The 12,745-nt window shown below is 29.7% G+C and overlaps 1 protein-coding gene across 1 annotated transcript; it reads right to left on the bottom strand.

Moving 5' to 3' along the window:
* Positions 1-245: 245 nt before the first annotated feature.
* LOC145952330 (uncharacterized) lies at positions 246-4,647 on the bottom strand. The gene is made up of 3 exons (XM_083064676.1): positions 3,940-4,647; positions 534-2,959; positions 246-288 (listed from the first exon to the last, which is right to left on the bottom strand). Exons 2-3 carry the CDS (start codon positions 2,546-2,548, stop codon positions 246-248), a joined length of 2,058 nt encoding a protein of 685 aa, XP_082920802.1. The 5' UTR covers positions 2,549-2,959; positions 3,940-4,647.
* Between the last annotated feature and the right edge of the window lie 8,098 nt (positions 4,648-12,745).

The raw sequence follows: 12,745 nt of genomic DNA, 5'->3' as shown, positions 1-12,745 counted from the left end.
AAGTCTTGCTAGGGTCAGGTAATACTAACACAGGTGCACTAGTTAGTCTCTTCTTAAGTTCTTGAAAACTCTCTTCACACTTAGAGTTCCACACAAAAGGTTGGTTCTTCCTAGTTAACTTGGTTAAAGGTAAAGCTAATCTAGAAAAACCCTCTATAAACCTCCTATAATACCCAGCTAATCCTAGAAAACTTCTAATCTCAAAAACTGACTTAGGTGCTTTCCATTCAAGAACCGCTTCTACCTTAGAGGGATCTACAGCTATTCCATCCTTGGATATCACATGCCCTAGAAAATTTACACTCTCCAACCAAAATTCGCATTTTGCCAATTTAGCATACAACTGTTTCTCCTTAAGGGTTTGAAGGACAATCCTAAGGTGCTCAGCATGCTCCTCCCTGGTCTTGGAATACACTAGGATATCATCTATGAAGACTACTACAAATTTATCCAAGTAAGGATGAAAGATCCTATTCATATAATCCATGAATACTCCAGGTGCATTAGTTACACCAAAAGGCATAACTAAATACTCATAGTGCCCATAACGAGTCCTAAAAGCAGTCTTTGGGATATCCTCGGATTTCACTCGGATTTGATGGTAACCTGATCTCAAATCTATTTTACTAAACACACAAGCTCCAACTAGTTGATCCATAAGATCATCTATTCTAGGCAAGGGATACTTATTCTTAATGGTCACCTTATTCAATTGTCTATAATCTACACACAATCTCATACTTCCATCTTTCTTTTTGACCAATAAAACAGGCGCTCCCCAAGGTGAAACACTAGGCCTAATGAATTGTTTCTCTTGTAGTTCCTCTATTTGTTTCTTAAGCTCAACTAACTCTTTAGGAGACATCCTATAGGGTGCTATAGATATGGGTGCGGTACCTGGCACTAAGTCTATACTGAACTCAATCTCTCTCTCGGGTGGTAAACTAGACACATCCTTAGGAAATACTTCAGGAAATTCTCTCACTAAGGGAATCTCATCTAGCTTACTCTCAGTCTCAACTGTCAATGAAGATAAGATCATGTATACCCTTTCATTTTCCTTTAAACAAGTTTTAATCTCAGAAGCACTAAGAAATTCCGCACTCTTACATTCACCAAATGAAATGGATTTATCAAAGCAATTCAAAAGAACATGGTGAGAAGATAGCCAATCCATACCAAGGATTACATCTAATTGACTAAGAGGCAAACAGATTAAATCAACTAGAAACTGTTTATCAGAAATTGTCAAAGGGCATTTTAAACACACTAGGGATGTAGTTACAGGACCATTAGTAGGAGTTTCAACAACTAAATCAAAATTTAACAAAGACACAGGCAATTTCAGTTTTTGGACACAAGAGATGGAAATAAAGGAATGAGTTGCACCAGAATCAAATAGTACAACAAAAGGAGTCTCAGCTATGAAACAAGTACCTTGTATCAAATTTTCTGACCGAGCAGCTTCAACACCACTAAGAGCAAATACTCTCCCTATAGTCTTTGGTCGTTCGGTTTGCGATCCTGATCCAATGACACGTGTTCTTGGTGGTTCAGGACATTGAGTACTGATGTGTCCTTTACCATTGCAGTTGAAGCAAGTAACCTCCTTGTCACGACACTCTGATTTAATATGACCGATCCGTCCACACTTTCCACATCTTCCTGAAGAAATAGACACAGACCCTCCAACACTACCAGTAGTGTTCACAGTGGACGATTTAGTTCTATTGGCAGCAGCCATATTTCCCTGAGATCTGGTAGAAGCAGAATAAGGCTTAATCTTACCAGAAGTATTTGAATTCACTGCACGAATAGGACCTCCAGCTCCCTTGTAAAAGACAGAACGTGCACGATTATCACGGTCATAGATTCTACTCTTGTTGACAAGCGTTGGGTAGTGATAAATCTCTTGATAATTAATTGCGGTTTTTATCTCAGGACGAAGGCCATTCACAAACTTAATACATTTAGCCCGTTCGCCACCCTCACCATGATAATGGGTACAATAACGGACCAAGGCATCAAATTTTTCAGCATAGTGTGCCACCGTATCATTTCCTTGCTTTAACTCGAGAAATTCAGCTTCCTTCTGGCTTCTCACATCATCCGGGAAATACTTCTCAAGAAAAACTCTTTTGAAGTTTTCCCAATTTAATTGCATTCCTCCATCTATTATCCTTTGAAGTGCTCCTTCCCACCAAAAATGGGCATCAGCAGTAAACATAAAGGTAGCCAACCTCACTTTCTGAGGAAAAGGACATTCCATAGCATTGAAGATCTTTTCGATTTCCATTAGCCAATTTATTGCAACATCTGGGTCATATCCTCCTTTAAAGGTCGGCGGGTTATTCTTCTGAAATTGCTCCAACCAGTTAGGAACAACTCCAGCCATATTGTTGTTGTTCATAGCTTGGGCTAATGCTTGGAGAGCATCAGCAATCGCACGATCATTTCTACCAGCCATAATCTGGATATATAGAACTTTTAATAAACACAGACAACTATAACATAATATATTTACAATCAATAAACATAGTAGACACATAACTCACGGCCGATAGAATCGACCTGCTCTGATACCACTAAATGTGACACCCTCTACCCCAACATAATTACTTAATAAGCATTAACTATATTAAAAAAATATATTAGAGTGATAATAAATATCATAAGGTAGAAGATGCACATTCGTAATTAACATTTATACCAAACTCAAGAAGTCATAATAAAACAAAGATTATAAATTAATCCCAGTAAAGGTGGCAGTGCCTCCTAGTTAGGAATCAATTTATAATTTTTTTTGATATCATACAAATATATTTAAATTTCAAAAAAAGGAAAATAAAACATTATTATCCCAGAAAGAAGCCTAGCTAAGCCCGATGTCACATCCTATCAGAGCATGCCCACTTAAGCCTCTAGACTTCATTACCAACATCCTCATGATTAAGATTACCTGCAACATAAATTTAAACATATACAAGAATAACAAGAGGAGTGAGAAACTTCTCACTTAGTTGCAGGTATAGAAATAAAAGTTAAATAGCACACACACACGCAATATAATTCACATATATAATCAATCTCACATATATGCTTATGTATAATGATTTTCTTGACTTGACTCACTAATGTATGCATGTGGCGCCATACGGAAGTTTCAGAATTTATCACTGGTGACCCAAAGGTACACCTATCACTGGTGTTCATACACCTCGTTAGCATGTTACATCACTAGTGTCCCGAAGGCACACCTATCACTGGTGATCATACACCTTGTTAGCATCACTGGTATGCGGCCTCAGCGGCACACCTGGAATAATATATGCATATGATGCATGTCATACATTCATAGACTCAACATTTAGCATATTACACATATAAGATTCATATTTCATAATTATGATTTATTTTATTAATCCAACTTTAATAGTCCAATAGTCCAACAGTCCAATAGTCCAACGGTCCAATAGTCCAACGGTCCAATAGTTCAACAGTTCAACGGTCCATTCATGGATCGTAGGTCACAAGTCATGAGTACATATTTCATACAGTCATATCCTCATAGGTCCGCATAGGTCTCATATATACTTCATATACTCAAGTCATAATAAGATCTTCATAAGTTCGCATAGGTATTTTTATTCTAAAACTTATTCTTTTTTAACATCAATTACATATTTATTAATTAATAGGAGGCTTAGCCTTCCATATCTTTATTAATAAACAATTTATTCATTTTTTTTTCTTTTATAAAAATAGTATAGTTATTATTTACTACGGACAAGAAATCAAGTAATGCAAAAAGCAAAGCACATTAATAACAATATTTCATACAAACAAACAACAGGCATAAGATCGGGAGCCAATCTAACAAACAACTATTTAACGATTACTCCAACACCCCCAAGCGAGGTTTCCCACTCCCCCCCTTACCTGGATAAAAAAGAATTCGGCAGAATCTCCTCTTTTTCTTCTTAGATGATTATCGAAACAAGGGCAAAACCTTCTCTATTCTCCTCCTCTTTCAAAACCTAGGCAGAACCTTATTTTCTTTTTCCTTCTCTCTCTCTTACTTTCTCTCTCTATTTCTCCAGAATTTCTTTCTCTCTAGAATTCTGAATTTCCAAAACCTTAAGCCCCTATTTATAGAAATTTTGAAGTTACTATGCACTATGCACTATTCATTAAAATAATATTATAAATTACTATGCACTATGCACTATTCATTATTATATTCAAATTAATTAAAATTTTGAAACGGAAAGAATCCGCAGCCCACGTTTCAGCCGCCCCTTCACTGTGCAATTGCATAGTAAAATACTATTCATACATACGTATACGTAATTAATAAAATACGTATATATAAATAGTAAAATACGTATACATGAATAGTAAAATACGTATATAAATAGTAAAATATGTATATAAAAATATGATATATCTACTAAGAATCTCAATACATAAAAATAAAATTTTGGGATGTTACAATCCTTATCAAATTACAATTTGTTTACTACTACTCTATTTATTTACTTTCTAATGAACTGAATTATTTTATTTATGATTTCTAAGGGGATGTATTTGAGATTTTTACAAGTTTAAATTGGTTTTATTTTTTAGGGTAGATTGAGGTTAGCGAAAATACGCACAGAAGGGGGGGGTTGCAAATGTGTGTGTTCGGATTTGAAGGAAAATTTCAAAGTTATTTTGCAATAGTACTTTTGGTAGACAAATTTAAGCAGAATTTTCGTCTAGTGTTTTTTATTTACCAAACCTAGTTTTCAATGTAGAAGATTAAGTAAACAGGTTTTTAGTCTGGAAAACGCTATCGTCAGGTAAAATAGTTTTAACAAGGTCAAATAGGTTTTCGTCCAAAGCTTTGTTGAAAAACGAAGTAGATCAGATGCAAAGTATGTAATGCTGAAAAGTAAAGAGAATGCACAGACAGTTATACTGATTCACTCAATCTGAGCTACGTCCAGTTTTCTTCCGCAGAAGGGTTCCACTAATCACAAAGGATTGCAAGTATTCTCATCCACTTCTGGCTCGTCAACTAGATGCTAGTTTTCTTAGACACTTCTGGTTCTGCAAGTACTCTCGACCACTCCTGGCCCGTCGGCTTCACTCACCAACGCTAGTATTCTCAACCACTTCTGGTTCACAAGTATTCTTTCTACCAGCCTCTTCAGGTTTTACAGTTGTTGTGGTTTTTGAGTGTGTGTATTACTCTCACAGAGAGGATTGGATAATTTCTACACTCACTAAGGTGCGTAACCTTAGTTTTCTAAAATAGGTGTCTGAGTGTTTGGTTACTCTCGTAGAGAGGATGGACTATTGACAACACTCACTAAGATAAGCTATCTTAGTTTTTACACAGATATACAGGAATTTCTTTGAGAAGTAAAAATTGGTTTATGCTCTTGATTTTCTTTTTAGTTAAACACATTTTTCTCAGCTTCTCTATTCTTCTTCTTCTTGGCCTTGAGTATTTATACACTTTTTGATAAATCTGCCCATTGCTTTTAATTTGAATTTTTCTGTTGGAGCGTAGGCTTGTGACGTAGCAGATGGACGCTTCATTCATGTTCATGCAGATCTTCTCATTTAATGCATTCGATCTTGCATTAAATGCTTACTTGTATTTGTGGAGCTTCTCTGTGTAGTTGATTTCTTCAATATTTGACTCCAATCATGATCTAGGTATATTTTTACTTTTCTCATCAGTTTAGCCGCTGCGGTGCTGTCTTTTTCTGAAAAGTAGGTGTCTTTTCTTTGATGCACTCCGCTTTGACTTGTGAATGCATGCTTGAACAATTTTTTATCCACGATGATGTCCTCTTGTGTTTCTTGTATAATTCCTTTCAATGTGATTAGAGGACTTCAGACGTGCTTCAGCATTCTCGACATCGTCTGGTTACAAGATGTTACGTCTGATCTTGACGACTCTTTTCGTCTGAGTGTGGGAGGGATAACTTTGTCTTTTATATTGATTCTTTTTTATGGTCACTTCATGTTGATATCTTGGCCATTCATGTCAATGTATTGGCCAATTTGCATCTGATGCCTCAGGCTTCTGTTTGATAGCCTTTGTATCTGATTTGAGCCTGAATCAACCTTAGCGTTGATGCTGGCCTTTCTATCGTCTAATATTTTGTCTAGCCAAATTATGTTTGAACATATTCTACTGTTTGAACTTTTCTTTATCTGACTGAAACACTAATGCACATGTTAGTAATAACAATATATATTATATTTGTCATATTCAAAACCTTGGTGAAAATTGCGAATGCGCTTCGTCTAACTTAACATAGATGGGTGTCACAAAAAAACTTAGAAATAAAAAACATTTTATTATAATTATCACCTTCATTTTAGATTTTGTAAATGCATGTGCTAAATATTATGCATATATAATTAAATATTTTTATATTATAAATTTGAATACTTGAGTAAAAAAAATAAAAAATAAATGTAATTATGATATTCAATATATTTGATATTCTTCTAAGAAACATATTATTAATTTTTTTTTGTTTTACATCAGGTATATATTAATAATCATATTATTAGTATAAAGTATTCATTGAATTTGTTTATGATTTTTTTTGTCAAAAAATTTGACTCATTACATTTAATAAGATCTTTTCTCTTAATAATATTTTTTTTCATACATAAGATTCAAACTTAAAATTTTACTTAAAAAATCGAATCCAATAATTCTCGAACCAACATCTTGTTAGTATAATTGCTTTCATTATGTAATTTGAATTCTTTTTCTTCATTTTTATGATAGTTAATTATAATCAGAAAATTTATATAATTAATTTGACTAGTACATGCAATGTGTACCGACTAAAATATTAATTATATTAAATATTTATATATTTTATTTTTTTATTATTTTTAGAAAATATTTTTTAAAATAATTATATTAAAAATGATGTGTCTATATATTTATATAGACGTAAAATTAAATTAAATATCAATAAGGATAAATTATATTTTAAATCTTTTATCTTATTTTTTAAGATATATTTTGAACTTTTTTCTTTTAAGATGTTCATTTTAGTAATTTATCTCTAAATTTGAATCTAAATGGTTCCCTTTTGAATCAATGATTATTTTTAATTTTGAGTGATGATTTAAAATCTTTTGTTAATTGATATAAGAGTTAAAATTTGTATCATTATATTTACAAATATAAAAACTATTAAACACACTTGAAATTTAAACAAAAAAAATTGCTATATGGTGAAAGTTCAATATCAATAAGATCAAAAAGTGATAAATAATTCTAAAATTTTAATTTTATATTATTTTCTAATTACACATGGAATATAATTTTTTAAATAATTTCATTATGTTTATAACTTTTTTAAATTTAAATATTAATTAAATTCTATAATTTTAGGTGAATCTAACGAAACAAGTTTTAAGTTTTGAATCTGTCAATCAAAGATTCAAAATTTTCTTTCAAAATTAAAAGTAATCATTATTTTAAAAATATTAAATAGATCCAAATTTAGGAGATAAAGGATTAAAATAAACATTTTAAAAGATAAAGAATTAAAATAAATCTAAAAAATAAGATAAAATATAAAAATATATATATAATTTAATCTACAAGTAAAAATGTAGTGTTTAATTGATGTTGTTAATAAATAATTTTATAAATATTTAAGTAAACTAATATTTAATTATATAATATTAACTAGTATCTTAGTTTATGTATTGTATATATTAAATTTTTATTATTATAGTTAAAATTTATAATATATTATATAAATAAATATTATATTTAAATATATAAATTATATTTTAAATTGTATAAATAAATATTTTAAATTTTTTTAAATAAGTGTGCTTTTAAAAATAATTATTTAAAAAGTAGATAGGAATTATTTTATAAAATGAGAAGAAAACTGCTTATTTTAAAAATATAAGTTTAGACAAACACTTAAAAATTAAAAAAGTATTCATTGTTGGATAAATATTTATTTCATATTTATTTAACTATTTTTATATTTGTATAGATATATGATAAGTAGGTATTTGTGTACTTTTTTAATATTTATGAATATATTTATTTTTAAAAATAATTTAAAACAATAATAATATTAATAATTTTTATTTATTCTAATAATTTTTTAAAAATAATTACATAAAAATTAAAATTAAATTATTCAAATATTATATACAATTTTATTAATCAATATTTTTTAATTTAAAAATTAAGATATGAATATAAAAAATATTCATATCTATTATCCTTAACATTTGATTATAAAAAATATCTGTATTTATTATTTATAAATATTCATTAATATTCATTTTTAACTCAAAATAAATTTTATTAGCAAATATATGCAAGTAAATATATTTTTAACATCCCTACTTTTAGCACATGCATGGACTAGCTTTTATGCATATGTATTTTTTTTTTCTGGTTTCTTTTGCTTTGTTTTGTCTACTAAAGAAAGTAATTTCAAAAATATATATATAACAAAAGCATTCTAAAAATACTTTTGTGAAAAAGAAGTTCTTAAAAAAATGTTATTACGCAAAATTAAATTCACCATTTATATTTAATATATACTTACAAATTTATATTTATTAAATATAATATATTGATTAAATATAATATATTTATTTAATTTAATAGATATAAGTTCTAATATATGTATATTAGACGTACAAATTTTATAGACGAATCTATTCATAATAAAAAAATTATATTATTATATAAAATATAAATATGTTATATTTCCTAAATTGAATATCTAGTATATACAATAGATAAATTATTTAGAGAAAAAATTTATCTTAAGATCTCGATCAATTTACTACCGTCCTATTCTTATCCATATAGTTGATAATGTTATACATCTATCTTTTAATATATCTTTCTTTTATTTATTTAGATTAAATTTTAATATTTTATATTTAAGGAAATTGTTGATATACCGTTTAAAACAATCTTACATCTTACACCATAACTTAAAGGAATTAATGTAAATCTATTTAAAGATATATACTAAGATATTAGTTTATTTTTAAATTGTTATTTAACTTGATGAATCTGATATTCAAGTTAAAAAATTGAGAAGTTGTTAGAATCCATCCTAACTTATCCTTGACAAAATTATAAAAATATAAGATATTATCTTTTTAAAAATAATATCACACCATTGCTTTGAATTTTATTTCCCACCCACAATATAAAAAAGTATCCGCCCAAAATACAAAATAAATCCAGTTATCATACCTCACTATATATATATAATCAAAATCGTTCCTATTACCTTTCATACTCAAAATCACTCTACTCACATTCTACTCAAAATCACTCTACAGTATAGGAGTTTCTATCCACGTTTCTTTTTGATTTCTGAGACAATAGCTCCACAGGTTTCTTTTCTCCTTAATTCTTTGTTTTACAACGTGTTCTTTTCATTTTCTTTAAATAAATTATCACATTATATATATAACACTTTGTGGTTTTCTATTGTTTAGAGGAAAGACTTCAATCTTGGAAATTATGGATCATGAGAAACAGCATAAAGTTGGTGATGATCTCACAGAGGATGAACGAACAATAATTCAACTTCTCAACATTATGACACAAGAAAAAGATCCACATAAATGGCATGAAAATATTTTTGGCAAATCATTGATAGAAGGGTCATCATCATCATCAATATCAACAATGAAGGAAGATGCTGAAACATTAGTTGATTTGTTAAGTGCACACCAAGAAGAGAAAGGTAAATCAATGATAGAAGAATCACCATCAATGGTGGCCTCCAACATTGTCTCACAAGAACGCGTTTTAAATTTGCCACCACTTGAAAGTGTCAGAGACTATATATTAGAGTGTGGTAAGCCTCTTAAAAAGAAATTGGAAACTAGTGATGTGAAGACAGATCAAAATAGGATTTTCCTCCCTAAAAAGCACGTGGAAGAATCGTTCATACCCTTACTGAGGAATGATGAAAATATTGAAGAAGGGATACAAGTTTGTGTCTATGATATGCATGGCAACACCTACAATATGGAGTTCAAGAAGTGGGCAAAAAAGTACTATGTGCTTAATCGTGAGTGGAAAAATTTCATCAAAACCCATGTATTACAAAAGGAAGATTTGGTCACAGTGTGGATATTTCGTCATTCAATAACCCACAAACTTAGTTTCGTTGTTGAATACGAAAAGATAGAAAGGTGACGAGATATTAGATTGATTTAGAAAATATCATTGTTAATCTTTTGAATTTTTTAAAAGTATTTTTATGAGTGTAACACTATTTTTTTTTGGTTATTAGTCAATCAATTTATTCTTATTTGAATAATTTCTGAATAATTTTTATTTTTAGATTTCTTTTTAGTTGTATAAATATTCTCAGATTGGCAAACACAATGGTCTCGAGTGCTTAATTTCAATCACAATAGCATTATTCTGTTATATACTTCATTAATAGCATTAAATATTTCAATCAATACACCTGTTCATCTCTATTTTATTTTATGTAAATATTCAAATGATTTACTCATAATGATATTTACGCGTCATATGAAGCTAATTTAATCAATTAAGACATTTATATTCCAAGCAAAATTGAGCTGAATGGATACAACAAACTTCTGAGTAAAACAACATACCACACAAATAATTCAAATATAAAGACACTTCAAAGAAACTAATATATAATGGTTACTAAAAATGTATTTATATTATACCAAATTTTATTATTAGCGACAATTATTTATTTAGAAAAACTTAAGTCTCATATAGACTAGAAATAAGATAATTAAAGAGTATATAAATGGATGATAACTCTCACCTTACAAGTTTGTTTTGTAAGGCTAAGTTAGACCTATAATTTATTCTTCTAAGTTGGTATTAGCAGATTATTCACCTGTTTACGGTGGAATTCGTTTTATGGGTTCTTTTTATTTAGACTAGCACAACAAGTGTTTCAATTTAGGCATATGTTTCTTGAATTGGAATGAAAAGGAATGGAATAGAATGATCAAGGATTACTGATTTCTAAGCATTCGTCAATGATTAACACGTAATTATTTCCATGCACGTAAACACTTAGATGAATAGAATGAACAATAATGAAATTAGCAATACAAATCATGGTTCACTTTTACAACGTTTAGAACAATACAACCTTGATAATGATCTAACACTACAAGACTAAGAACAAAGAACTACACTAATTCTACTCCTATAAAAAGAAAATGAAAATGGCCGAGAAGGAATCATACCCAAAAACAATTCCAGGCACGAAAGTTATATGCGCAGGCAGAGAGTGTTTCAGAGTATAGTCTTAGTATGAATTTTTCGACTACGTGAAAGGCTAAACTTTGCCTATTTATAGAAACTCTCGAGAGCAGTTATCTTTCGTGTGCATGCGTCGTGGGTGTGTAACCGCTCTCCATATCAGATACGTGCTCTAAAGCGTAACTTCCCATAACCGTTCTTTCCACGTGTTTTAAATCTTTTCGATTTACTTTTTACGAACTGCTCCGTTTCGATTCCAACTCTTTTTGGAAACCTGTAGTAACCTCCTTTGCCTATTTTCGAGTGTTTCTTTCTCAGATTCGGCTTTCGAGCGTAAATAATTGAGATCCTTGGTACACTCCCGGTAGGTGTTGTTCGAGTAGCTTTCCCAAAGCACAAACACCCCTTTTTCGAGTCATACGGTTTTCGAGTGACCCTAACATCACCATTACCAAACTCAATAGTCTCTAAACTTGAAGGGATGTATTGGGAAAAATCTAAATCCCACATCGAATATTTGATAAAATAATTAATAAGGAGATAAGATAATTAAAAAAATATATAAGTAAAAGACAATTCTCATCTTACAAGTCTCACATCGAATAATGTCACAAAAAGGTATACACTTTTTTCGACCATTATAAAGATTTTTACCAGCATTCAGAATAATTACTGTTAAATGTTTTAGTGACACTACATACAATGACTATTGTGAAAATGCCGCTAAAAGATTTTGTAGCAATTTTTATTACCACTAAAAATCATATTAAATGCCACTAAAAATCTATTTTGTTGTAGTGAATTAACATGCAAATGTCCAAGTAAAATAAACAATTTTTGGTATATAATATTTTATCTGTATAAAAATGTGATTTTAATATTTTTTATACTTTGAAATAATGTCTTTGCATAAATAATGACATCATATTATATATAATATATATATATATATATATATATATATATATATATATATATATATATATACGCTGTTGAATTTTTTTTTTACAACATCTATAGCTATTATGTAAAATTGTAAGTTGTGATAGTATTATATTAGTCCTAGTCATTTTTTTACGCTGAGTGAGTTGTTAATGAGAGTGAGTTTCTTTGGATAGAGATCTAATTTGACCCTGGAAAGATTTTATAGAGTTGAGTTGTCAAGGTTTCTATTTTGAACAAAGTCTCAAAAACTCATTTTCCTCAACTTTCTAGAGAGAGGATTCTATAGAGAAAGTCTTTGGTCCATGAGCTCTTTTTTTCTTTCAATCTTCTTTTCTTCTTCCCTCAATCCTTATCTAAGTTGTGTTGTTTTTGATTCAAGTAGTGAAAACCTATAATCAAGTCATTGATTTTGTAACGGAGACTTGATCTTCCTTCTCTTCTACCTCAAACTCAAGCTACCCCAAGGTAAGGGAAGCTAGATTTATGTTATCATTGTTATATGTTGAA

This window comes from Cajanus cajan, chromosome 10 (assembly GCF_000230855.2).
Source record: "Cajanus cajan strain Asha chromosome 10, NIPB_CcT2T_4, whole genome shotgun sequence".
NCBI classification, from domain to species: domain Eukaryota; kingdom Viridiplantae; phylum Streptophyta; class Magnoliopsida; order Fabales; family Fabaceae; genus Cajanus; species Cajanus cajan.
The sequence above is the reverse complement of the archived record's forward strand: the minus strand, read 5'-3'. Positions and strand labels throughout refer to the sequence as shown.

Bases quoted from the DNA above. Each gene is read 5' to 3' on its own strand.
- LOC145952330 (XM_083064676.1), bottom strand. From the start codon at position 2,548: ATGTGTCTACTATGTTTATTGATTGTAAATATATTATGTTATAGTTGT. The intron at 289-533 runs GTATTTAGTTAT...TAAATTTTCTAG, and splicing joins ACTCGTTATGGGCACTATGA to GGCATGTGATATCCAAGGAT.